This window comes from Pongo pygmaeus, chromosome 8, assembly GCF_028885625.2.
Source record: "Pongo pygmaeus isolate AG05252 chromosome 8, NHGRI_mPonPyg2-v2.0_pri, whole genome shotgun sequence".
Lineage (NCBI taxonomy): Eukaryota > Metazoa > Chordata > Mammalia > Primates > Hominidae > Pongo > Pongo pygmaeus.
This window is the reverse complement of record NC_072381.2, coordinates 106,224,468-106,251,808: the sequence shown is the minus strand read 5'-3', so window position 1 is coordinate 106,251,808 and position 27,341 is coordinate 106,224,468. Positions and strand designations below refer to the sequence as shown.

At 47.9% G+C, this 27,341-nt stretch overlaps 2 protein-coding genes and 1 long non-coding RNA gene across 11 annotated transcripts in view; 1 reads left to right on the top strand and 2 right to left on the bottom strand.

The window, feature by feature from the left end:
* Nucleotides 1–59: 59 nt before the first annotated feature.
* SEMA4G (semaphorin 4G) lies at nucleotides 60–16,542 on the bottom strand. Of its 7 annotated transcripts, none has more exons than XM_054436125.2 (16): nucleotides 16,011–16,540; nucleotides 12,552–13,058; nucleotides 12,312–12,460; nucleotides 11,980–12,042; nucleotides 7,943–8,041; nucleotides 7,285–7,378; nucleotides 7,033–7,146; nucleotides 6,658–6,827; nucleotides 6,405–6,574; nucleotides 5,685–5,829; nucleotides 5,333–5,555; nucleotides 4,982–5,097; nucleotides 4,678–4,853; nucleotides 4,446–4,507; nucleotides 1,844–2,374; nucleotides 60–1,189 (listed from the first exon to the last, which is right to left on the bottom strand). In XM_054436125.2, exons 2-16 carry the CDS (start codon nucleotides 12,673–12,675, stop codon nucleotides 741–743), a joined length of 2,685 nt encoding a protein of 894 aa, XP_054292100.1. In that variant the 5' UTR covers nucleotides 12,676–13,058; nucleotides 16,011–16,540; the 3' UTR covers nucleotides 60–740. The 7 variants fall into 7 exon arrangements, with proteins under 7 accessions (XP_054292100.1, XP_054292098.1, XP_054292099.1 ...); XM_054436123.2 differs by lacking the exon at nucleotides 16,011–16,540 and adding an exon at nucleotides 15,678–16,000; XM_054436124.2 differs by lacking the exon at nucleotides 16,011–16,540 and adding an exon at nucleotides 15,678–16,000 and having other exon boundaries at nucleotides 4,693–4,853.
* Nucleotides 1,792–7,853, top strand: LOC134740178 (uncharacterized). The gene is made up of 2 exons (XR_010127458.1): nucleotides 1,792–1,924; nucleotides 7,577–7,853. It is a non-coding gene; the product is annotated as an uncharacterized LOC134740178 (long non-coding RNA).
* A 4,054-nt stretch (nucleotides 16,543–20,596) lies between the features above and the next one.
* The window catches only part of SLF2 (SMC5-SMC6 complex localization factor 2), a 52,340-nt gene continuing 45,595 nt past the window's right edge, over nucleotides 20,597–27,341 (bottom strand). For 2 of the 3 annotated variants that reach the window (XM_054436120.2, XM_054436121.2), the window contains exons 19-20: nucleotides 26,258–26,326; nucleotides 20,597–23,878 (exon numbers count right to left, since the gene is read on the bottom strand). In XM_054436120.2, the coding sequence (XP_054292095.1) occupies nucleotides 23,843–23,878; nucleotides 26,258–26,326 (105 nt within the window). In that variant the 3' untranslated portion in view covers nucleotides 20,597–23,842. Of the gene's footprint in view, nucleotides 23,879–23,937; nucleotides 26,327–27,341 lie in introns of those variants that run through there. The other variant, XM_054436119.2, reaches the window with a different exon arrangement.

Sequence of the window (27,341 nt, the reverse complement as noted above, 5' to 3'; positions counted from 1 at the left end):
GAGCCTGTCCCCTGGTGATCAGGGGTGGGCCCATCTAGATGAAGCAGACTAGTCATAGCTGTGGGGAAAGAGGGTGTTTATTAACCAACGGCAGGGGGAGGAGCTGAACCCAGGCTCCCCACTCTGTCACATGCCTGTTCCACCCACCTGGTGGTAAGTGGGGACATTCCTAAAGAAGTGTAGCCATTCTCACAATAAATACATTCATTGTGGGGTGGAGGTGGAAGAGGTTGGGTGAAGGGCAGTAAAAACCCGTGGGATTCCACGTTCTCAGCTACAAAAATAACAGTCATCCTCACCCGAGGGGAATGGGGGAGCTCAGTCGTTATTGATTGTCCCATATAGGCCTAGAGACTTCAGAGGCCCCTGGACCCTGAAAGTGCCCCGGTGAGGTAGGACAGGGGTAGGAGCTAAGCGTCCAAACTCCCAGCCTCTGCCCTTTGCATAGTTCCAAGAACGGGCTTCATGTGCCAGTTGAGACATCAGATTTCTTCTCCCTTTCCCTGCTGTAGTCTATAGAGGAAGCAAATGCTTGATTCCCCCAAAAGAGAGACTGGCTCATTGAGTGCAGTGTTGGTCATCCATCCTAGGGAAGGGCCTGTGAGGACAGCTAAATGGGAGGGGGATCTCCCTCTGAAATGTCCACGGACCAAACCCAACAGACAGGTCCAAGACAGCAAGGGGAGGCTCAGAGGTGCATGTGAGTGGAAATGTAAGCGCATGTGTGATACAGGTGTGTGTTACCACATGTGCATGGGGATGGGACGTGCCTGGAGCTCTGTCTCTGATACTCTTGAGAATGACCAAGGAGAGTAGGGAGGCTGATACACAAGGGCCACACAGGAAGGGAGAGGAGGGGAGTGATGCAGTCTTACCTCCCCAGGCTGGCTCGTTCCCAAGCTCTTGACAAAGAGGTCACCACATGGGGCTGGGGAAGAGGACCAGATAGGATGTGGCAATTGGGAGGGTACCCCAAGTCCAGAAGCAGGGATGAAACAAGAATGCACCAGGAGAGGGTGAGGGTGGGGGCACTGCAGCCCGGCCAATAAACATTCTTCCACATGTGCATGTGAATGTACGCAGGGCTTAGGTGGCTGGCAGAGGTCTTGTCTGGTTTCAGGACCATCCAGCACACAGGGCCATGCAGAGGGTGGTGACATTGAGCCCATATGGACCTGCAGAGCCCTGCCTGGGAGAAAGAGAAAGGGTTTGGGCCGATGAATGGAACAGGAGGATGGAGTCCTCACCTATAAGTGTTTAGGTTAGGGGATAGGAACTGGCTCTGAGTCTGCAGGGCACCTGATCCTGAGGGAGCACCTACCTCTGAGGAGCACCGATGGGCCTGGGCTGCTCACATGTGGGTCTGTGGAGACTGAGGAGGGGGCTTTGGCTGGGCCTGACTGGCCAGCCCTACAAGGACATCAAAAAGTTGGGAGAAGGGTATGGAGTGGGGGTAATGAAGGTAGGGTGGCTGTGTTAGGGAGGCAGTGGCCCAGCCTGGGACAGACAGGCTGGCTTGGAAGAGCATTTGTTCTGGGAGGCTGGGCTCAGACAGAGCTCTCATCTAGCTGCTCCACGAGCTGCGTGTGCTTCCTTTTTTCCAGGATGCGGCTGAGTTCCTCGGCGAAGGAGCAGGGCCCTGCTGGTACTCCATTGTTGCTCTGCCTCAGAAGCATATAGCTATTGCCATTCATCCTTCGCAGCCGGCTGGGCAGTGCCACCAGGCCATTGGTCAGCTCAGCCGGTGGCGGTGGGGGCGGTGGGGGTGGTGGGGCTGGGGCTCCCTCCCCAGGGATGATCTGGAGACAGCTGCCCTCCAGGCCCCCAGCCCCCTCATCATCACCTTCATCTTCCTCTCCAGGACACTGGCCTGAGACTGTCTGCAGTTGCACCGCAGATCCTCCTGCCCGGCTGGCCCGACCCAGTGAGTATTTCCGTCGGCGCCCTCGTCTGCCTTCCCGCAGACAGGCCACATAGAGGAGGGAGGAGGCCAGGATGAGGCAGAGGCCACCAAGTGCGGCAATGGCTAGCACATAGAGCAGTCTCACATCAGGTGCCAGCTGTGCCCCAGGTGTGGCAGGGGCTTTTGGAGCTGGGGCAGGAGTGGCTGGCCGGACCGTGAGGCTATAGGAGGCCAGCAGGGTGCGGAGGCCATTTTCCTCGGCATAACAGCCATAGTTGCCACTGTGCGCAGGCTGTGCATCTGTAACCAGCAGCCCGTCCACGCCCACACGGTAGCCACCCTGCCCATCGCTCAGGCCCATGCTCCCATTGAGTAGCCACAAGGCCCGGGCCAGGTTGGATGACTGGTCACAGGGCAGGAGGACATCATCACCCCGGAGCACAGAGCGGGTCTTCAGTGGTGGTGGTGGCCCTGTGGGGTTTGGGGGAGAGGTCAGTACCAGCCCATCCCATGAAGGGATTAAAGATGGCAAGCCAGACTGTTCACTGCCAAGTCCCTGGCACCAAGCACAGAACCCAGAATCACAGTGACAGCTGACCCAGGCTCTGTGCTCATGCTTCCACAGAAGGTTCACGTTGGCCCTTCCCAGGAAGCAGGCAGTGCCTTGGGCCCTTTTCCATTCTCTCTCCATGCTCTCATCCTCTCCTGTGGTTTCAATTTCTGCCGTCTGCCAGTAACTCCTAATCTCTACCTCAGACTTCTCTCCTGAGTGCCAGACTTAGATATCTACCATGTGCTGGGCATCTCCACATGAGGTCTCTTGGACACCTCAAAGGCCAAAGCTTTTCTCCCAAACTACACCAAGTCCTTTCCTTGAATTGCCACCACTATGAATGGCACCACCAGCCACACAGTTGCTTAAGTCAGAAACCTGGGAGTCTCCCTTCTCTTTCTTGCTCACCTTTTTGTTTTATTTTGTTTTTTTGAGATGGAGTCTCATTCTGTCGCCTAGGCTGGAGTGCAGTGACGTGATCTCAGCTCACTGCAACTTCCGCCTCCCTGGTTCATGCGATTCTCTTGCCTCTGGCTCCTGAGTAGCTGGGATTACAGGCATGTGCCACCATGCCCAGCTAGTTTTTGTATTTTTAGTAGAGACAGGGTTTCACCATGTTGGCCAGGCTTGTCTCGAACTCCTGACCTCAAGTGATCCACCCGCCTTGGCCTCCCAAAGTGCTGGATTATAGGCATGAGCCACCGTGCCTGGCCCTTCTTCATGTTTGTATCTAACTGTCACTAAGATTCTGTTTCTGGCATCTATCTTAGACCTGTTGATTTCTCTCCTTCCATGACTCCTGGCCCACTCTGGTCCCATGTAATCCATTCTCCATGAGAGGTATTTTAAAAACACAAATCTGATCTTGCCACTCTCCAGCCTAAAACTTCAGAGGTTTCCTATTGCTTTTCGGATAAAGACCAAAATCTTCAACATGGTCTTTGCCCACTTGTCCAGCCTATTCTCCTGTCACTCAAATGTGCCAGTCTCCCTCTGCCTGCTGCTCCCTCTGCTTGCATGTCACCCCATTACCCCATGTCCTCTGCTTGCCTGGCTAACTTGTGGGCGATAGCATAGTATAGTGACCAGAAGCACAAAGTCAAGTCAGACTGCTTGAGGTCAGGTTTGAATTCTTTTTTCTTTCTTTTTTTTTGTTTAGATGAGATGAGGTCTCACCCTGTTACCCAGGCTGGAGTGCAATGGTGTGATCTTGGCTCACTGCAACCTCTGCCTCCCAGGCTCAAGTGATCCTCCCACCTCAGCTTTCCAAGTAGCTGGGATTACAGACATGTGCCATCACACCTGGCTAATTTTTGTATTTTTTGTAGAGACGGGGTTTTGCCATGTTGCCCAGGCTGGTCTCCAATTCCTGAGCTCAAGCAATCCACTTACCTCAGCCTCCTGAAGTGCTGGGATTATAGGCGTGAGCCACTGTACTCAGCCAGCTTTGAATTCTGGTCCAGTTTCTTAATAGCTGAATAAATTTGAGTAATTTACTTACACTCCCTGGGCCTCAGAGAGGTCCCTCATGGGGATAATAACAATGGCACCTTTCTCATAAGAATGCTGTGACAATAGATGACATCATGCATAGAAGTATTTAGATCAGTGCCTGGCACACAGTAAATACTTAATACATCTTAGCTATGATGATTAACTTTTGTTCTTTCTTCAGATATCAGTTCAGTCATCCGATCTTCCTTGGGGAAATACCCATTACCGTCCTGAACCCTTGTCATCCACTATTTGGCTATAAGCTCCAGAAGTGAAAAGACCCTTCACATCTTGAATATGTTTCCTAGTTTATAATTCATTTGGGCAGTAAATGTTTGTTGAGCGCTTACTCTGTGCCAGGCTCTGTGTTTGAGTCATCCTTACCAAATGCACACAGCCACAGCCACTCAGATACAAACATATACGTACACATGGCAGTAAATGGCAAAGAGGACAGTCTGCGTAGCTAGACCCACACTCATATGAGTGACTTACCTGTATCCCTGCTGCTCTCACAGCCTCGATTTCCTCTCTCTATGTCCTGTATCAGTGCTGTCCTGGGACAGAAGATCAGGTTTTATGAACAAGGGGAACTGGGTTTCAGTTTCCCAGTGAAAGGGTAGATAGGTCTGTTACCAATAACTAGCCCCTGCACTACCCCAGTAACTGTCAGGCCTTCCTCCTGCACTCAGGCCACATGTGACTCTCACCCCCCACCACTTCCCACCTGCTTCCCTGGGACCTGTTGGCTATGGTGGTGGCTGCCGCGCAGGCATGGGTGTCAGGGTCCCAGCCACAGTAGGGGTCTCGGGCCAAGATGCAGTCATAGCAGGATCGGTAGCGGGAGCAGCTGGAGAGTGGTAGCTGGATGACTCCGCTAGGAGCCCCCACATAGAGGCTGTGCTGGGAGCCAGATAGGACAGTTGGTCGGCAACGCCCCCACTCATACAGATACACAGCCTCTGCCCAACCTCCCCACTCCCTCCTCCTATTTCAGCAAGGCTATATTAAGGGTCACAGAGAGGGGCTACCTGCAATAGAGAGATGACTAGATTTTCCACAGACTGGGGCTCCCTGAACACTTGTGTCTCTTCAATAATGTGCATCCCAGGGCCCAGGACTACGGCCTTGTGGATCCAGCCGTCAGCTGGCATGGAAAGAGCAGAGAGTTAGACCCCAACTATGGGATCTACTCTCAGCACCCTGCAAGAGGCCTAATACGAACAGCTCAGGAGTCCTGAGGTCGAGAACAAGGACTCAGCCAGGAGCAGTGGACCCTCAGGACATTGGGAACTCCACACTAGTCATGGCAGGAATTAATGGATTCAGAAGCATTGGTGATATCAGGGCCAACAGGGATCAGGCACTGGGATCAGAAGCACCTGTGCCCAGAAAGAGGAGGTCATAGGTGGGTCCAGCAGGTGTGGTGACAGGTGTCCCCGTAAGGTGTGTGTAGCGTACGTTGCGCTTGAGCAGCAGGGGCCGTCCACGTGTGGGCACAACGGGCCGAGCCATCAGTGGGTGCAACTTTACAAAGTCCAGGACCGGGGATGGCAAGTCTTGGGATGAATTGTAGCCTTGGCTGCGCAATGAATCTGTGATACACTGGGGTGGGGGACGGAGGTGGTGAACCTCGGGACTCCACCACCTGCCTGCCCTCTCCACAAGGCCAGACCCTCTGACCCTTCCCTGGGCTCTGTCTACTCAGCACTGGCCCCAGGCGTGGGCACTCACCGAGCCAGGCCGGGGCTCAGGCACCCCACCCTCATAGCGACCCCAGCGCCGGGAACCATCCTGGTATTCCATATAGGGTCCTGCAAAGACAGCCTGGATCTCTGCCAGGTCATAGCGGCAGATGGCTGAGGCCTCCAGGGTCTTCCTAGGAATGGGACATAGGGCAAGGGGGGTGAGTTACACGGAGTCAAGCCTGCCCCCCAACTCGTGCTCAGCCTGAAGCTCACTGTTACCCTGGCCAGCCCCAGCTATAGTCCCACAGGGCCTCTCCTGTGAGTCAGTGGACCACTGCATTCATTTTCTGGCTCTAGCCTAGCTTGATGTGCTTAAAATTCTCACTTTGCCAGCACTTTGAGAGGCCGAGGCGAGCAGATCACGAGGTCAAGAGATCGAGACCATCCCGAGCAACACAGTGAAACCCCATCTCTATTAAAAATACAAAAATTAGCCAGGCGTGGTGGCGCACGCCTATAGTCCCAGCTACTCAGAAGGCCGAGGCAGGAGAATCACTTGAACCCGGGAGGCGGAGATTGCAGTGAGCCGAGATCACGCCACTGCACTCCAGCCTGGCAACAGAGCAAGACTCCCTCTTAAAAAAAAAAAAATTCTCACTTTGCAGCCAGACCTCCCCACAGTGGATCCTATCTCATCCTCATTGACCTCTGCTCCAGCCCCTATGCTGTCTGCAGTTTCTTGCCTCCCCATTGTCCCTGCACTGACCACTGTGTGCTCAGCGTGAAGGCTGCATAGAAGTGTGTACGGCTTGAGGTTTCAGCATCCAGGCTGCAGACCCCACGCAGTGTCTCATACAGTGGAATGTGGCAGATGAGACGGGCTTTCAGGAAGGAAGTCCACTTCTTCTGCAGGATCTTCTTCCCTCCCAGGTCTCCCTGGGGAGGTAGAGGCACGGGATAAGGGGCCAGGGTCAGAGGTCCAGCCTCTATACCCGTGCCTCAGCATCAGCCCAATCCACCTTGCAGACACGAGCCACACGGGCCACACGGTGACTGCTGCGGCTCTGAGTGAAGCTGCCAGAGCCCTCCTCAGTGGCACGCTCCGTGAAGAAGTAGTACACCTTGTCATCATCACCCACTGCACTGGCCTTGCTCTCCCGCACGAGGACGGAGAACACAAACTCAGCATCTGTGGGTCAGGCAGTTTGAGAGGCTTTTGAGACAGGCTGGGGATCCCTTTCCCCCACTCTGAGGCTGACCCCTCACGTGACAACACACAGGAATGGAATGGACAGGCTCACCTGGGGATTTGGGGGTGGGGTAGTCAGCTGGCCAAGGGAGTAAAAATGAAATAGTCCCCTACCCCCCATCATCCTGTGCCTCATCCTCCTAACCATTGAGCCAATGCATTGGTGTCTCCTCAGTTCTCAGGGAGTGTGGGTGGCGGCTCCGGCGGATGTCGGGAATGCTCCGGAATTCATACCTAGTGGCTGTGTAGAGGCCTCCATCTGGCGTGGGGACATTCCAGGCATGACAGACATGTCATATACAACAGGGCACATGACATATACATGGTGGCAGGTCCTAGAGATGAGATCCACATCCTAAAAACACCATGCCTGTGATAGGGAAGAGGGCCTGCTCACCAATGATGAGGCCTGTGAAGCCACGGGCTGGGTCATAAGGACACTTCTCCTTCCCCTCCTCGAAGCTGGTTGGCAAGGTGAAGCCCTCAGCATCCTAGGGAACAAGGAACCAGCAGTAAGTGGTTCAGAGGACAGGCAGGGACAGTGGCTCAAAGTCAGATCAGTCTGGGGTCAGGGATCAGCAATCAGGGATAGGGGCAGGTTGTATGGCAGATGCACCTGACAGCAATAACTTAAGCATCCCCTGAGAATGACCTTATGGCCTAAAAACAATGTATGTTTGGAGTTCCAGATCTGCAAGTGGCCAACCCAGAGATTCACTCCTTATCTATGAAGAACATCTGAGCCCCTAGCCCATCCTGTGGAACACATGCCATCCAGGGGATCAAGGCCCTTTGTTTGGGGTTAAATGAAGTTTGCCAGGTGGAGGTGATTAGGGGGAGGACGCTAAGTGAAAATGCTATAAAAACTGCATGCTTTTTACAAAGAGGAATGGTTCTCCAGTGCAGCCCGCCACCACTGGACTGCCCTGTATGGAAGTCCCCTTAATAAACCATCCGTCTCCTTCACTGGCTCTGAGTCTCTTCTTTGGCATCTCGAACATGATCCCATCCCTAATGAAGTCAACAGAGATCTGGCACAACACAGATATACTCACAATGGCTGCACAGAGGGGCTGGAAGGCGTGAGTCCCACATGCATAGAGATGGGTGGAATTGAGCCGCTGCAGGAACCGCACATGGTTAAAGCACTCCGTCTGTGGGATGAGGTGGAGAGGGCTGTGAGCCCCCTGCCTGACTAGAGGCCTCCTCCATTAGTCTAGCTTTGTAGTTTGGCTCTTGCCCCCACCCACAGGACAAACGGTTCTTTCCAAGATACCTGTGACCCTTCTCACTGCTCCAGAATATTTCCTGAACTCACTGTCCTTGGCCTCCCAGTTCCACGACCCTATTTCTCTCCTCTGTCCCTCAGATTACCTGACACCACTCTGCCAGTATCTCCTGTGTCTCTTGCAGTTCCCTCCACCTCTGGTTCAAGAGCTCCCAGGGATTCCACCATCTTGAGGTGCTTCTCCTCTCCCATCCAGCTCCTTCTCAGCAACTTTCTATTCTTGGAACTCCTGCCCTCTCCGCTGGGGTGATACAACCAAATCTATCCCTAGATGCCAGCTCGCTCTCCATCCAATATCCCAGGGATGCTTCAAACTCACCTTGTCAGAAGCCAAGTTCATCCCCTCCTCCATAACCTACATCTTTCCTAAACCTGTTTATCCAGTCTTTCCCACCTCATTTCATCCATCCTACGACTCAACCTAGAAGCCAGGAATCATCCTTGCTGCTTCCTACTTCCTCACCCCCACATTCAGTCCCTCTCCACAATTAATTCATTGTCCTAAATGTCTCTTGACTTGGTCCACTTTGACTTCATCACCAGCACCCAGTCCAAATGACCACCATGACCTCTTCCTTAGACATCTGCAGTTGCTACCTGATAGCTCCTCCCAACCTTCTCTTTTATAAAAATGACTTTATAAAGGCTATTTATTCAGTCAATGATGAATACATGTACATAGTATAAAACTTAGAAAGTACAAAGGGGTATGTTATAAACAGGGAGTCTCCCATTTATCCCTGTCTCCCAGCTTGCCTGCAAAGAGGACTGCTGTTACTATTGTCTGAAGTTTCCTTCCAGAGATATTTTACCAAACAACACACTTTTGCTACTCTCTAACCACTTTCCAAGGGATATTCTAAAAATGTAAACCTAGCCAGGTGTGGTAGCTCACACCTGTAATCCCAGCATTTTGGGAGGCTGAGGTGGGAGGATCACTGGAGCCCAGGAGTCCAAGACAAGCCTGGACAACATAGCAAGACCTCATCTCTATGTGGTGGCATGCACCTGTAGTCCTAGCTACTTGGGAGGCTTAGGCAAGAGAATTGTTTGAGCCCAGGAGGTCGAGGCTGCAGTGAACCACTGCACTCCAGCCTGGGCAACAGAGTGAGACCATGTCTGAAAAAAAAAAGTCAAGTGGATCACATCACTGTATCGGCTCATCAGTGACCTGAATATAGAGTCCCACATGCTCCTAGCCCTGTGTGATGGGACTCTGCCCATTCCTCTGGCCTCACTCGCCCTACTCCAGCCACACTGGTCTTCTCTGCCTGTCAAATGCCCTCAGCTGCCAGCCTCTTGACTCCTTTGCCATGTTAATGATTCCTCCTCTTGCCTGTTACCCAGGGTTTAAATCCATACAGGCCTCTTTGTGTCTCCTCCTGCTCCCTCACCTGGTACAAGCCACTAGCATCTGTCCCTCCTCTCCATAAGCCTGCTCAGGCCCCTTCCTCTGACCCAAATGATGCCCCCAGCCTCCTCACTGCCTTTCCTGCCTCCAGACTCACCCTATTTTCATCCATCCAGTGCCTGGGGCCAGATAAATATTCCTAAAGTGATGTTTCCCCAAGATGTTTATTTATTTATTTATTTTATTTTATTTTTTTTGAGACGGAGTCTTGCTCTGCCACTAGGCTGGAGTGCAGTGCGTGATCTCAGCTCACTGCAACCTCCGCTTCCCGGGTTCAAGAGATTCTCCTGCCTCAGCCTCCCGAGTAGCTGGGACTACAGGTGTGTGTCACCATGCCGGGCTAATTTTTGTATTTTTAGTAGAGACAGGGTTTCACCATGTTGGCCAGGCTGGTCTTGATCTCTTGACCTCATGATCCACCCACCTCGGCCTCCCAAAGTGCTGGGATTACAGGCCTGAGCCACCGCGCCCAGCGGATGTTTACATTTTTTAAAGGGAGGTAGGGAGGAATTCTCTGGTCAAAGAACTTTGGAAACCACAGGTGAAACCTATCTTTACTGGGGTTACATCCTAGAGCCTGAAGGATGTTGCTGTGCATTGTGGGACTGGGCATGTAGTGTTTCCCAAACTCATTTGACATTTAAACCCCTCCTTTGAAAATTAATGTTCCTCAGAACATGCTTTGGGAACTGTTCTATAAAGCCTTGCTATCCAAAGTGTGGTCTGGGGACCAGCAGCATCAACTTCACTTGGGAGCTTGTTAGAATTGCAGACTCTTGGGCCCTTCCCCAGACCTACTAAGTTTAGCACCTGCATTTATAATATACCTGGGTGATACATGAAAGTTAGAGCCTCTAAAGTATCAAATTGTGAGGGTGTTCACTGTCACAGAATAAAACCCAAACTCCCAGCTGGGCATCTGTGGCCTTCCATGACCTGGTTCCATCTGCCTCCCCAGCCCCGTTTTCTACCCGTGCTGCACCAAGAGGCAGCCTTTGATGGAAGCTCTTGGGGATGGCTTTTTAAACGCAGCTGTCCGAACACCACCCCTGGCCCACCTTGCCCCAGTGGACCTTGGGAATTTTTTTATTTTTTATTTTTTATTAGAGATGGAGTCTCATTATATTGTCCAGGCTGGCCTCGAACTCCTGGGCTCAAGTGATCCTCCTGCCTTGGCCTCCCAAAGTGTTGAGATTACAAGTGTGACCCACCATGCCCAGCCCAGGGCTGTTTATTTTGTAAAAGCTCTCCAGATGGAGCCATTACCTAGCCAGACACGGGACCCCTGGAGACACCCTATTCTTTAGCTGGAAAGGGCTGATGCTTCATTAATGCCTGTCCATGGAATACTGGGTATTTGACCTATTCCTTGACCAAAGACTCATTTTTCTCACCTGCAAAATGCAGGATAATACTATTTCATAGGGTTATCTTAGAATTAACTGAGATAATAGCTAAATCATCACTTGCTATAGATGGTTGCTGACTTAACAATGGTTCAATTTATTATGATGGTTTTATTGGGAAGTAACCCATTGTAAGTAAGCATCTGTAGAGGTTACTTACTGTTTTTTGTTGGTTTGTTTTTTTGAGACAGGGTTTTGCTCTGTCGTCCAGGCTGGAATGTAGTGGCTTAATTATAGCTCACGCAGCCTCAACCTCCCAGGCCCAAGTGATACTCCCACTCAGCCTCCCAAGTAGCTGGGACTACAGGTGCACGCCAGCATACTTGGCTAATTTTTGTATTTTTTTTGTAGACAGATCTCGCTGTGTTGCCAAGGCGGGTCCTGAACTCCTGGACTCAAGCTGTCCTCCTACCCACAGCCTACTTATTGTTATTTTGATTATTTGGGATCCCAGAGGAGATGAAGATGCCACTGCGGGACAAACTAGTAGGCCACCAGATGTTTGAATTAGAAGTACTGTGCCCAGATGCCGGGGGCAATGGCTTACATCTGTAATCCTAGCACTTTGGGAGGCCAAGGTAGGAGGACTGCTTGAGGCCAGGAGTTCAAGACCAGCCTGGGCAGCATAGCAAGACCCTGTCTCTACAAAAAATAAAACACTTAGCTGGGCGTGGCATGTGCCCGTGGTCCTAGCTACTCAGGAGGCTGAAGTGGACGGATCCCCTGAGCCCAGGAGTTTAAGGCCACAGTGAGCTATGATCATGTCACTGTACTCTAACCTGGATGACAGAGTGAGACCCGACCTCAAAAAAAGAAAAAAAAAATGCTGTGCCCGTGGCTTGCCACTCTGGCAATACTTACAATGTTTACTGTGGTTGCTGAGATTGACTGGCAGGTCTGTACCTACCCATCTGTGTCCCCAACAATCCTGGCATCCCTGATTGAGGAAGAAGAGGAAAGGAGCTGGGGACAGGGCAGACCACATACCTGGTTGTTTTTCCCTTTTTGATGACATTTGCTTTGCATCTCTGGGGAGGCTTCCCAGTGGATCTAGTGGAGGCAAAAGGAAAAGGCTGATGCATTGACCCCAATACCTATTACTCATAGGACCAGGCAATAGGACCCCACAGAGTTGGGGAAATTGGGGTGAGGATCAATTTCAGGAGGAACATTGAATGCAAGGGACACCTGGGCTGGGAAGGGCAGTGCTGTCTGACCAGGGGGCTATGGAAGGCTGGCAGGGTTTTAGGGAAGTTGAGGTCCCAGGGAGCTGGATAAGGATGGAGACCTTCTGGGTGGTCCAGATTCCAGGGACTGACCTCTTTGTGAGCCCCATCTCCTATGTCGTTGGCACTGAGAGAGAACAGGGCACCTCGGGCTCCCACCAGCAGCCTTGCTGAGGCCTCTTCCAGCAGCAGTGTTGAGTAGTTCTGGGCTTGGCCCTTGAAGTGCCGGGTCCCAGAGAGCTCTAGGGAGAGCAGGAACAGTGAGCCTAGTTCTGGGGTGCCTCCCCACCCCCAGCCCTGGCTCCCGCTGCCCTTTGAGGTTGAGGGTCTAACCTTCATAGGGTATGGTCATCCGAGGGGTGGCATCTAGTTCTCTAGACGGTCTCCGCAGTGAGGGTCCCGGGACTGCAGTTGCTGTGAGGATGCTGAGGAGGAGGGGCCAGAGCCTCCCCCACATCTTCCTGGGGAGGCCCAGACTAACAAGACCCCCAAAGGGAGCCAGAGTCACAGGTTGTGGGGGCGGGGAATGCGAAGCACAGTCACAGGGGTCAAAGTCCAAGGAAGTCACTTGGAAGGTCAGGGGTCATAAGGTCACAGGAGTCAAGGAATCATGGGGCCATGGGGGGTCCTGGAATCGGGGGGACATGGAGTCACAGGGTTGTGTGGCCATGGAATCCCAGCTAAGAGGTCAGAAGGAGGGAGGGATCACATGCCTTTCTGCATCAAATGCAAACTCCATGGTGAGAGAGAGTTGTGAAGTTCTAGAGGGGTTGTAGGTTACTGATGGGGTCACCCTGCCCCCGACAGTAGAGCTAGTCCTGGTTTTCTGAGGTCCGTTTTCTGAAGAAAAAACAGGGAGGAAAAAAAGCCCTTTGATCTGTATGTGGGTGGAAGATGGATGACGTTACCCAGACTTCAGGGGGCACTGAAAGAAGGAGGCCCAGCATCCACAGAACGCCCACGCCAGGATCGACTCACAATCATTCTGTCTATCCCTTTGCTCTGATGCAGGAGGCTGGAGGGGAACTTACCTTCCTTACAAGACCCTAGATGCCCACAACCCGAAACCCAAGGTCATGACCCTCTTCTGGTCAAGTCAGAAGCTCCGCTAGGCCCTCAAGTCAAAGGAGCTGGGGTTCTCAGAGAGAATGCCTGCTTCTCCCAACAATGAGATGCAACTCGGTCAGCAGCTGCCCCTGCTGCCTGCGGGGGTGCCTTATGCAGGAAGGCCTGACCAGAGAGGTTTAATGGGCCTTTGTTTATTTTGTCCTGCTTTCCCTTTGTTTTTTCTTTTCCCTGGCCTGAGAACTCCCTCTGGAATTTCTCTTTAATTATAACTTCTTGGTATTCCTCTCCAAGGGGGTGCACATCTCTGCCCACGCCAGTCTGTACTGTACCCTCTGGCTAGGCATCCACACGTGTCCCTACCTGCAAGTAGGCATTCACAGGCATTGGGGTGGGTACCTAGGGTCCCCCTGGTTGCACAGGTATAATGTCTGTGCAGGAGGCTGTAGTGTGCAAGGCCAGCTGAGACATATAAGCAACACGAAGAAGGTAAATGATGGGATCCCTGAGCCCTTGGCCCCTCCCGACACATCTTGGACCCTCCCTCAAGCCAACCAGTTGGGGATGGGATGGGGGTGGGTGGCGGGCCTCTCCCAACCCCTGTAACAGGCCTCCTAATCACCAAGGGGTTCCTTTTGAAGGAAGAGTTTGAAGAGTTCCTGGGCTGGGTGAGGTGTGGAGAGACCTAATACATTCCATCTCATCAGCCACTCACAGGCAGGGCCAGAGGGTGCCACTGATGCCTCCTCTCCCAGGTCAAATATTAACTATCTGGCCTTGGAAAGAGGGGAGGAATCAGGAACTGGCCAGAGGGATAACAGGAGCAATTATTCAAGAGGTAAAGGTCAGCACTGCAGGGGCAGAGCCCTGAGGGGGAGAGTCAAATATGAAAGGGAGAGAAGAGGATTCCCTGACCCTGAAAGGGCATAGGCTCCCTGTTTGGGAGCTGGGACAGCAGGAAGCTTCAAGCAAGCTGGCCATGCCCCACCCCTCCCTGTGGAGGCACACCTGTTTACCTTTGGGACCTCCTATTTGCTCAGTGCAAAAGGCATGTGTGTGGGGAGCACTATGGCTAGGAGGAACATGCCCCAGGTTAGAGGAGCCACTCAGTGTGGTGCATGTCACACTTATAGTTTAAGAGTCACATGGGTGACTATTAGGAAGGTGATGTACATGCACATGGGTGCACACACACACACACACATGTTCACAAGGAGGCCTGTGAACACGTGGATTCACAGGGGTCATTCACACATATACTCACAGGGAGTTTTGTGCACACATATGCTCATACAGAGGGCCACAGCCACAGGTAATCATACATATTCACATGTAAAGTTGAATTTACATGCCCATCCATTCAGCAGGTCACACAGCCTCGGAGGTTGAGGAGAGATAAACCCATACATGTGGGTTTCTGTCAAGGACTGTGCACCTATTCAACAGGAGGGTCCTATACATACATGTATGTGTAAGGACATGCACACAAACCCATTGATATAGTGGGCCAGGCAATCATGTTCACAGAAGGGTCAAGTACATGTGTGTTCACACAGAGTTCTTGAACACACAACTGCATCCATGCAGAGACAAGCACACATGCATACAGGGGTCCAGTTTTCGCCATAGGCTTGGAGGCTGCTAGTGTCCACTGGGGTGAGATGCAGAGCAGAACCCTGCCTCCGTTCCTGAAAGTCCCAATTCTAAGGCCTAATTTCAAGTGTGTGTGTGTGTGTGTGGGGGGGGGGAGGTGAGGGGGTTGTGTGTGTGTGATGATGGGGGAGGCTTCTGACCTTGGATAGGCAGATGGGATGGGTGCATGGGTCAAGGCTGCTCTACAAGGGAGGGAATGGGAAACTAACCCAGGCAGGAGGAGGCCCCTAGCTTTAGCAAAGATGGAATGGAACGCATAACTTAGTACTCCTCCACCCCGATGTATATTGCAGTTCTAGAGGTGGGAGACGGGCTGGAGCTCTCAGCCCCCACTTAACCTGTTGGGAGGGGGCGGGGCTAAGTGGGCGGGGCGGAGCATACCACCCCTCCCTTCAGTGGCGAAGTACGGGTTTAAGGTCTCCAGTCCACGCCCCACACTCCACCCCAAGTTCCACAGTTCGGGTTCTTCCCCAGGGCCAGCCCCCTGAACTCTGATCACCTTTCCTCTATTAGGTCTTGGGGTGGAGGGAATTGGGGAGGAGAGACCCTTCAAACAGGATCAATGGAGGATCAGCAGGCTCTCGACCTTCATCCCAGATGTCCACCTGCCTAGTGTAGGCGGTATTTCCCTCTGCCTAGTAGGATGGCGGTCTCTCCTGGCTTGAGAGAGCCCCTCCCCCGGCACCCCCTCCCTCCAACATCCTGGACAGTCCGCGGTCCTCTCCCTTCGTCAGGTCTAACCTCAGTCTCTACTGCTGCAGCTCGAGGACAAGCTCTCCTTCGATCCCGCCGGACGCCGGGAGACGTGACCCAGATCCTGGGGAACACTGTTCGCCACGCGGCCCCCTCCCCGCGCTGGTCCCCGACTCCGCGGTGGCCGGTCTGCACCCCGCGCAGCCCGAGGCCTGGCTTGCGCCCCTCTAGAGCCTTCATGCAGGACCAGGGGACTTGGCGGTGAGAAAGGCCTGGCCCAGCTTGGAGGGTAGAATGGACGTGGAGGAGGCCTTGCCCGACCCCCGGCCCGCAGCCCCCGGCTCACGCCAGGGCGCCGCCCGCACTCCTCGCCTTGCTCACCTTTGCGCTCGGATCCGGGGCCATAGAGACAGCCACGCGCGGCTCCGCGGCCCCACAGCACCAGCTGCGAGAGGAAGGGGCCGCGGCTGGAGGCGGGGCGGGGGGTGGAGGCGGAGCCGGGGGTGGGGCGGGGTCCTGAAAGGCGGGGCCGACTGGGTGGGGTGAGGGGAAGGTCGCCGCTCTCTTCTTTGCGCCCCCTACTCTAGCACAACAGAAGCGGTTTGAGGGCGAGGCTCACACACAGCCTTCGGCCATCGGGTGACCTCCCACCTCTAGGCGCTGCGGCCCTGAAATCGCCCCCTGGTGGTGGCCTCGCCAACCCGTGCACCCTCCGCATGCTTATAGCCCGTCCTCTCCTCCGCTGTAACCCTAGGACCCCCTCGACTTGCCTACTACTGGGGACCCATGCAAACCTGTCCTGGCGTTGCGGGGTTGGGGGACCCTCTCGGAGGGCCTTCTGGCCTGTCCTCTAACCTGGACCTCACTCCCTGTGCTCCTGCCACCCGCTTCTGCTCTCGGCCTAGGGTGTGAAGGGAAGGCCACCCTAGGTGGAGACTGGACGTTGGGGAAGCTCTGAACACAAGGCAGGGGCTTGATTCCCAGCTTCAGGGGCTGTTCAGCTTGAGCTATGCGTGGGGGAGATGGGGTCAGGCCTGAAGGGGATGAAGTAAAAGCTTGGCCTGAAAGGCACACAGAAAATGCTTTTTCTGGATAAATAAGCCACAAGCATTTGCACCTGTTCACTCACCAAATCTTAACCCTAACCTAGGCTCACCTCAGGGACTGGGTCATTCAAACACTTGCCTTCCCCTCCAGCTCATCCTGGGCACCATTCTTATCCAGAACTTAGAGTGCACCCTTCTAGGCAATCAAGTACCCTATCCTTCCCAGATTCAATCACCTTACCCAGCAGCAATCTAGGAAACCCCTCACAATCAACTCCCCAACTCCTTTAACTCAACTAGGATGGTCCTTCTGTGCAAACTTGGGTCCTGCCTCCTTTAATAGGTCACAGCCTATTAAAGTGAACGTAGCCCCTACAGTCCAAACAAAACCTGCATTCAGGCCCTGACCCAGCCTGGTCCTTCCTCCTCCATCCATGACAGTATTCATGTGGGCTCAAGAGATGGACCAAAATGATAAAGGCCACAGGAATATATGTGATTGACTCTTGCATGTGCCTAGGAGTCAGAACAGGATTCAAGTGGCACATTTAATCAAAGGAAACTTGGGAAAGGCTTCATCCTTCTTTCTGGATTCCCCAAAGCTCACAGTTTGGCACTGAATCATATACAATCTCGTAGTTTGGATGGCTGTGTGTGACTGCAGACTGCTAGACAGCAGGGCCCACATCACAGTTCCACCTCCCCCAACACTCTGCAAATAGGATGTGTGTGGCGGGGAGAGGGAAGGTAGCTGGGGAGAAACACAATAAAAAATGTACACACACTTTTACAAAGAATATCCTGCTTCATTTTTTATTTGTACCCTCATCCCATCCTGAGGAATTTATAGCCCCATTTTATGGATGGGGAAACAGGCTCTAAGACATTAAGTAACTTGCCTTGAAACTCATTCTTGTGTTTACAGAGAGGACAATCAAGACTGGAAAAGTCCGAGAAGGAGGAAGCAGGGTAAGCCAGAAGGGGAAATACCAATGGCAAAGGTAGAAGTGTTCGAGCTTATGCACAGGCTTGTGTTGGGGAACTAAGGAAGGGGCATGAAAGAGGGCAGTGAGTTTGATTTGATGAAATGGGGGGGGGGGGTTCCTAGTGGGAAATAAAAGGGAAAAGTCAGCTAGTAGTTTGAAAAAGACCACAGAAGAAAATCCTGAAAGAGATGATGAACTGATTAAGAACGTCTGAGCTGGGAAGACCAGTCAAGGCAGGGCTAAGAAAGATAAATCTGCAGCCCTTATCAAAAAGTGGGTTGGTGGTAACAGTGGAGGCAGGGTAGGAAGACTGCTGGTCCCTCAGTAGCAGATAGGAGAGCAATTAAACTGTAGGGGCCCAGGGGGCTAAGAGGCACAGCTTCCCTAATGTTCACAGAACCTGCAGTGCTGACTTCAGATACCTCTGGAGGTGGCGAGTAGGCCAGTGTGGTAGGCTCAGTATTACTCAACTTCACTTTATGAGCCAAGCTTTGCTCCTCTGAAGTGCTGATGGCAAACTCAGACATTGTTAAATGAGCAAAATGTGTGATTTCAATGATCACTGGGCAGTTACTTCAGTACTTTTGATACCAGACCACAATCCATTTCCTTCTGCTATCCTCCCAGTGAAATCTCTAAACCTAATATCAGATGTAAAAGCAATTAATGGAGCTGTCCATAGGAAGCCCTTTTGATTGACAGTATGTCTCTCTGCAAATCCAGCTGATAAAATAAGAACGGGGGAATACTGACAGTGGGAAAGAAAACTGGAAATCAAATAAAGAAATTAACCCTAACCCAGCCATAAATCTGCATCCTGGGACACAGGCAGGTCATTCTTTGAACAGGCTGTCACTCATCCATAAGGTCACTACCCTGGCTGCTTCACAGGGTGGCTGTGAGAGGATTCCATTTGGAAACCTTCTGGAGAACTTCACACACGCAGAAAAGTATGAGTTTTGTTTTTGCTAGTCTATTTTCCCCAACTTTGCTGTAAGGAAGTGGCTGAGGGTAGTGCTGGCCATCTTCAGCAGTGATTGTCAGCCACTTACACACCAGAGTTTAGCTCCACTTTGCACAGAAGAGTTACTTACTGTAGCAGGGATCCTAGGTGAAAGGGGTGGGTATGAATTCCTGAAACTTGAGCAGGTTTCCTGAAGCAAGAGAACTCTGGCCTAGTCAAGTTGTCCTGCTTCCTGTTCAATGTGGCAGCATTTCTGTTCCTGCTTTGCCATCTCCATCTCTGGTTTGCCCAGCACTTTCCCTTTGGGTGGTGTGATCTTTATTTTGGCCATATATACAGCTGAGGTGCTTCTTCTGTAGGGGCTGTCACCAGTGCAACGATGCAGAAGTCTCACTATTCCACTGTGCCTCAGAAGCCTGTTTTGCCTGTTAAGTTTTCCTCCCAGCCAGTCGTCTTGGAGTCAGACCCAAAGCTGGGCCTTCTGGTTTGCCCTCTCTTGACTCCAGCCTAGGGAATGGTTAGTAAGGGAAAGGGAGTGTCAGGGCATTTCCACAAATGCTGGAAAACCACCACCCATCACCAATTTCTCAGCTTTAGCATGCTGGCTTTTAAAAAGTGAAAATTTTAATAAAAAAAAATCAGCAGAGATAGCTGGACAGAGAAGCCTCTGGAGCTCCCGGTATCCAAAGAAATAGGGCACACTTACAACTATAATTTTTTTTTTAAAATTATTATTATACTTTAAGTTTTAGGGTACATGTGCACAATGTGCAGGTTAGTTACATATGTATACATGTGCCATGCTGGTGTGCTGCACCCATTAACTCATTTAGCATTAGGTATATCACAACTATAATTTTTGGAGATAGGGTTTGCTCAGATGTCAGTACACCCTGAGGTGTCTGCTTAAGATCAAATCTGTCATCAGAGAAAAGCCTCGTTAGAGCAGCAAGCATTTGCTGAGTTCTTGCTATATGCCAGGCACTGTACTAGGCACTTTTCATGCATTAGCTCGCTTAGTCCTCACAAACCCTGAGGTGGACACCATTATTATCCCTTTTAACAGATGAGGAAACAGTGAGTTTAAGTAATTTGGCAAAGATCAAAAGGCTAGTGTGATGTATCTGGGATCTGAGGTCAGGCCTTGGGGCAAGGTCAAGGCCCTTAACTTGCATAAGGCTGTGCTGCCTGCCCTCTAGTAAGTACTTAAGGCAATGTCTCTGCTTCTTCCTGGGCTGTCATCCCCTCATCCTTCCGCCCCACTGTCAGAGAAAAATGCTCCCATTTAGTCTCTTTTTAGCCAGCCTGTCAGAAGGGAGAAATACTGGCATGGTTTTGGAACTCAAGGCCTCTGACAATGCCTAGGCCTTCTATGAGCTCCAAAGTTTCTCCTATGAGGTTTCAACCTCTGCCTCCCAAGTTGGCATACCCAGAACTGTATCTGCTTGGCAGGTTGGAGGTGATCTCAAGCCCTGCTTCTGCATTGTACAGCTTCTTCTTTCTTGGTCCTGGGCTCAAGAACAAGGGAGTCAGGTTAAGGGTATTTGTTTCTAATTCTCTTTGCCCAAGAACAGAAAGTATTTTAACCTGGATACCAGGAGGTAAGATTCATGAGATCTCTATGTTGTTCACCATCAAATCCTTACTGAATCCTAAAAAGAGTGTCTAGTATGTAGTTGAGACTCAGTTGTTAGAATGAATGGTGGAATGAACATAGTGAATGAGGTAAGAATGAGATTACTGAATTCTTGATTGCAAAGTATACAGCAATTAACCGGGTTATATAAAAGTGAACTGTGTACAATGGTGGCTTTATGTTTTCCAGAAACATGAGACATCAAGCTAAAAAACTGGACAATCCAAAGCAAGAAGAAATGTTTAAAAGCCAGGGGACTGGGGTGGGCTGAGGGAACAGGGCATTCCAGATAACTTAGCCTCCCCAACTCCCAAACAAATATTACCAAACACATGTTCAAACTGAGAAAAAGCAGTTTTAATAGCACACACACACATATTCATAGGACTTTAACAAGATGTAGTATAAAATCTTTAAAAAAATAAAAGGAAAGAAAAAAAATCTGTATTTACTGCCTAAGAGCTGGTGGATTAACTGGCTGACAGGACTGCCCAGGAAAAACAAATGCACAGATAATGAGGTGCGCCAACACTGTTCATGAGTAAGGAATAACCATGGATCATGCTAACTGCTCTACATGCCCAGCTGCCTGGACCCTACTGTTGCCTCCTTAGCGACAAACCACCACAGTCAGCCCCTAATTCTCCAACTCAGTAGCTTGTTTAATGGGCTACCTCTTAAAATTTTCATTTTTAATTTAAAAATTACCCTTGGCTTAAAGACGCCACACATTATTACTGGCCAGTCCCCACCAATTATATTTGTTTTGATAAAAATAAAAATGCAAATACTCCCAACTAAGCCTGGAATCGATAACACGCCATTTTGTATCTTTTACATTTGAGGAGATTTTTGTGAAGTTGAAAGCAAGCTACTATTTGCGCTTGAAAGCAGAAACAAAATGCAAACCTTCCGAAAGGTGACAAAGGCACCACTGCCATCAGGAGATAGAAAGTGTACAAATGCTGTTACTTTACGGCTATATCAATGCATTTTGTGCATGGAGAGCCTCTTAATGTGATAAAACTAGTAGAATTATATTTTCAGTAACAAGAAAAGCAGTTAGAAAAGGCAAACAGTTACACACAAAAGCATAAACACTTACAAGTACCTTAATGTGCAGCTTGCAAGAAGGGTAATAAGTTTGCCATACATATCCATAAAATTAGACAAGGTGATTTTTGGCACAGTAATATTGCCAAACACACCACCACTCAGTGCAAGCTTTATTTGCCAAGTCCCCAAAGTGGCCTGACATTCTCTGTGCAATGAACATTTCTCCCTCTCTACCATCCCATTCACTGGGCAATAGCAGCAGGAGGGAGACAAAGCATGAGGACTCAAGGGAGAAGTAAAATACTTGATTTGGAAGAAAAATCATGGGCTACTTGTGCTAAAAGAGAGTCACAAAATTTTCATGAGAACCCAAATGCAAATACTGACTGGACTATGACCTGGAGTCTGAAGACCTCTACCAGAGTCATAAATACAAGGGCCTAAACTGAGGTCTGACCATTTATTTTAAAGGGACCATGAAGTATTTTTTTCTAAAGGAGAAATATAATTAAAAATAGAGATTTTTTTCTTATTGGAACTGTTAAATAAAAATGTATCAAAGTGGTTTTAAATTTGATGGGCAGTTATCTGTTGAAACTGCAATACAAAAGGGTCATTAAAAAAAAAAACCTGAATAACCCACTTGTCCCCCCCATCAATGTACACAATTAGAAAATATTTACACACTGTAAATTACAAGCAATATAAGCAGTATTTTATACTTTGAGATTTTGTACACTTTACACAATGCAAAATGAGAAAAATATGAACACGTATAAAATTACACACAAATAATGTATCTACAAAAGATTAAATTACAGAATGAAAGCCCCCATCACTGGGCAGATAGATGCCAGAGTTTCAAGCTTCTGTCAAACAGAACTCTTTGTATCTATCTCTTTAACCATAAGTGGCATTTTGTAACAATACCCTTGAGAGGTAGTATCAAGATAATAATATTCTTACCAGTAAACAACACAGAATAAAACTTTTATTGGTCTGACTCTTGGAACCTCAATCAGTTTAGGTTCTTGGAAACTGGATTTACTTAGTCTTCCCTATAAAATCTGACTGCCAATGCTTGATTGACATGAGCTCAAAAGTTACTGATGCTATTTTAAATGATAAATTTAAGACAAAATGCTTTTTATTCCTAAGCCTCAATTTAGAGGTAGAAAGTTATTTTATTTTCTTGCCTCTCAAACCGCAAACATCAAGTCCAGTTTCCATTCCCCTCCATCATCTTTCCCCCCACAACTGGAGACACTAGAGCACTCAGGAGAACAGGTCACTCAAGCCAATACTGAAAGAACAACAAAAAAAGTTGGCATTCTTTCAGGAAACAAACCCTCCTAAAAGGGACATCTAGTCAACAAAATAATTTTCTAGTTGGCTAGTAAGAGTTTGTTACTACCCCCGGGCTAAAACCAACATGTGCACTTCCACTAACCCTCTACCATTTAAACCAAAGGATGGCTTTCCAGTGTTTAAGAATTTAAAGCAGCTGTGGTTTTGAAGTGCAACAACTTCAAGATACAAGCGCACACAAACACACACACACACACACACACACACACACACACACACACACACACACACACAGACACAGTGTCCCAAAGAATTCAGGTGTCTGCCAAAATTATATACTCATGGAAACAAGGTTGCTGGAAACTTGTCCAGATCTTTAGGCTTTTACAATATAGACTTCTGTAATATGGTTACCAAGAGCCAGAATTCTAAGATATAGCCAAGACTCTAAGATTTAACCAGTATTTAAAATACATGCATTTAAAAGAAATCCAGAACAAACAGCATATGAATGTTCTGGCATCAAAACAGGGCCACTACTTTACAGCTTAACCTCTTCCTCTTAAGGGGATCTGACAACATACCAAACTTTTGTTTCTCAACTGTTTGTTTAAATGTATTTTAAAAACAGATTTATAATCATGAGTAATGAAGGAAAATGCATGGATTGAAACCTCCCTGTGGTTTATAAAAGTTACAGAAGAGATTTATGCTTTTTATTACTAAACTCAGTTTTAAGCATTCCCTTTGTGTCCGAAAATATCCAAGAGGGAAAATTAAACCCAACTGGAACTTGGTCTTGCTTTCCATGTCCAACTTCTCAAGTTAGTCCAAGCTCTTTTCTTATATATTTCCTGTGATTATTCAAGGGACAAAAATACTATCTAAAAAAGATAACTGGCTTATAATTTAACAAGAGGAGTTAACTGGGGCAGGTTAGACATGTGACTATTATTCTGCTTCTACCCCTCCCCTCTTTTAATAAGACTCTGCACTTTTGAAAGGTCAGTTGCCTTAACAATTAAGCAGATCATATTTCATATCTGCTTCAGAAATGGCAATTTCTTCATTACCAGCTTCATACTAGATATTCAAGTGGCACACTTGCTGTACATTTTCTTGGCATTCATTGGATTCTGTAATAATCCTTTCTACTTCTCTAGGAAAGGCTCTTATTGAATTTCTCTTGGTTCATATTTTTGCTGCTGCAACTCCTATTAAGAATCTGGTACCCAGAAGTCATGAAGCTGCCCCTAAAAAAGGGAAGGAGAAAAAAGAGGGTAAAGCAAAATTTAATCACATTATGAATTAATCCTTATAAAACTACTAATCATCAGACAATGGGCTTTGATAAGACAAGTAATAAAATCTTTATATTGACTTCTCTGAAAATGTATGGTAATCAGATTCAAATTTCACATTCAGTAGTCAAACAATAAAAAACAGTATAAAATAAGTGCAAGATGTTTTTCTCATCACTGCACACATGGAGGGACTTAGTTAAGCAGATTAAATAATGTTAAGCTGATTAGTATAGTTTTGCTATTAAATTATTTTCTGTTTTAATACCACATCAGTACATGACCAACATTAAAAGAGAATCTATTAAGGTTAGAAACAAATACAAAAACAACAAAACATAAATATAAGATTTCTCAAAGACTTAATTAAAATAGAGAGATTGCTTTATCTACTTAATATTCAGTGTTCCTATTATTTTGATATAAAATATAAGCAACTTCTAGGCCCTGGCTACTCAAAGTTTAGTCCCTGAAGCAGCAGCATTGGCATCAATCTGATAACTTGTTAGAAGTACAGAATATCAGCCGGGCGCGGTGGCTCATGCCTGTAATCCCAGCACTCTGGGAGGCCGAGGTGGGCGGATCACGAGGTCAGGAGATCGAGACCATCCTGGCTAACACGGTGAAACCCTGTCTCTACTAAAAAATACAAAAAAATTAGCCGGGTGTGCTGGCGGGCGCCTGTAATCCCAGCTACTGAGGAGGCTGAGACAGGAGAATGGCGTGAACCCGGAAGGCGGAGCTCGTAGTGAGCCAAGATTGGCAACACTGCACTCCAGTCTGGGCGACAGAGTAAGACTCCATCTCAAAAATTAAAAAAAAAAAAGAAGTACAGAATATCTCAGTTCTCACTCCAGACCTATGAGTCAGAATCCATATTTCACCAAGTTTCTAGTTGATTCCTATGTACATTAAAATTTGAGAAGCGTCATTTTAGACAATCCTATGCCAGTTACTCTGTAAACAAGCAGGCTAGCACACTTACTAGCAGGTGTTAAAAAAAATGTCCCTCTTAGTTAGGCAAAGACTCCTTAGATATAACATAAAAAAAAAGTGTCAAAAATATATACATAATAAATAAAAATAAAGGAAAGGCAACACACAGAATGGAAGAAAATATTTACAAATTATATCTCTAATAAGGGATTTGTATCCAGAACATACAACTCAACAGTAAAAAGACAAATAACTATAGTCAAAAATAGGCTTTTTGAAATGAAGTATGGGATGAAAAAAATGGGCAAAGGATCTGAATAGACATTTCTGCAAAAAAGCTATACAAATGACCAATAGGCATATGAGAAGATGTTTAACACCATTAATCATTAGGGAAATGCAAACTAAAACCACAATGAGATTCTACTTCCCTACTCCCTACTATGGCTTTAGTAAAAACGAGTGTTGGTGAGAATATGGAGAAATCAGAAACCTCAGACATTCTGGTGGGAATATAAAATGATGCAGTCACTTTGGAAAACAGTCTGGTAGTTTCTTAAAACACTTAACATAGAATTACCATATGGCCCGGCAATTTGACTTCCTTTTCAAATGTTTCATTTGAGAACACATATTCACATAAAAACTTGCATACAAATGTTCATGGAAATATTATTTGTAATAGCCAGAATGTGAAAACAATACAAATGTCTAATAAGTAGATAAATAAATGTGACACATCCATACAGTGGAAAATTATTTGGCAATAGAAGGAACGTACATGCTATAACATGGATTCACTTATCATTATATTAACTGAAAGCAGCCAATTACAAAAGATTACATAGTATATCTCATTTACCGATGTCCAGAATAGGGAAATCTATAGGGACAGAAAGTAGATTAGTGTTTGCCTAGGATTTGGGAGGAGTCAGGAGGGGAACCAAGGTAGTAGAGGAAAGGGGAATGAATGACTGCTAACAGGTATGGGATTTCTTTTTGGGGTGATGAAAATGTTCTAAAATTAGACTGTGGCGATGTTATTCACTCTGTCAATGTAACAAAAACCACTGTATACATTAAGTGGGTAAAATCTATGGTATGTGAATTCTATCTCAATAGATCTGTCTTAAAAATGCTCTTAATTGAATAACCTCCATTTGATGTAATGTAATATTTTTAAATGGGCTCAACCACTTCTGGAAATAAATTAATGAATATAAAGCAAACAAAAACTAAAAAAATTACAAACCATGTATTATACTGGCGTTTTCAGTTTATCTTAAGATAACTAGAAGCAGTGCACTGTTATACTCTATTTTATTTCAAACAGTATGAAGAGTGCCATTCAGCAAAACTATTAAGAATAAATGAAATTGTATAACAAAATGACACCTGAGTAGGCCGACAGTTCTGGATTATTTCCTGCCATTTTCCATGTATCCTGGCGACCAAGTCTTTCACCTTAAAAATATCAAAAACAGGAAAAGGGATCAGATTAAAACATCCTCACCTACAATCAGCTTAACACTACACAAAATATCTGACAGCTGCAACAGGCCCACACTCAACAAGTCAATTTGATTTCTGTCAACAAAGAGAAAATAAACTACTCATCTTTTGAAGGAGATTTCAAATCATAGTAATTAATAAGACTTTCCTTTATCATCATAATCTAAACTATTGAATGCTTATGATTTAATTTTCCTGTTATTAAAGATCATCCCCAAAAACACATTCTCTGCCTTCAAAGGAACTTAACTTTAACTTGCTGGCTTTTGAACAACCAGATAGAGAAGCTGAAGGGTGGTTTGTGTCAACAGGGCCCAAGGCTTTGGCTGTTCCGTGCCTTCCCTTCCCAGCTTCCCTTTGAAAGGATCAAGGCCATTAAAAAAACGTTTATTTGTCCGTCTCCACATTATTAGAAGATCCAAAATTCACTGTTACTCCTCTCCGTGTTTGTGCCCAAGTACTATGAATCCCCTTTAAATACCTAGTATTTTCCTACATTTGGAGGTTTAGCAAGTGTCTGTGCAAAACTGAAACTTTAACACAAAAATCAAACTATCACTCTAGAGATTCTCAATTAGCTATTGAACATAACTGCTTGAGAAAAATGTTTTAAACAAGTCAGGAATTTTATAGCAGCTTTAAATTTATAAAGTAAATTACAATCTATGGCTTTTTCTTCATCTACAGTTCAGCAAATTAAATTTCTCCAAAACAATCACCAACTTTTCTATAACAGAGGCTTTTGGAGAGGCAGGCAACTCACCTATTTCAGCAGGACCATCCCTTGAAGCAATTTCCACAGACCACTGTGTCGCTTTCCACTTTAAGTAAGAGAAGCACTGGCAACAATCTGTGCCAAGCCCTTGTCTTTAAGAAACATAAAACTTGGGTGGTCCCCTTTTAGCATGTCTGTCAGTAGTAGCCACTACCAAGTTCTACAGGCCAGCAATTCTGTTCAATGAGTGCT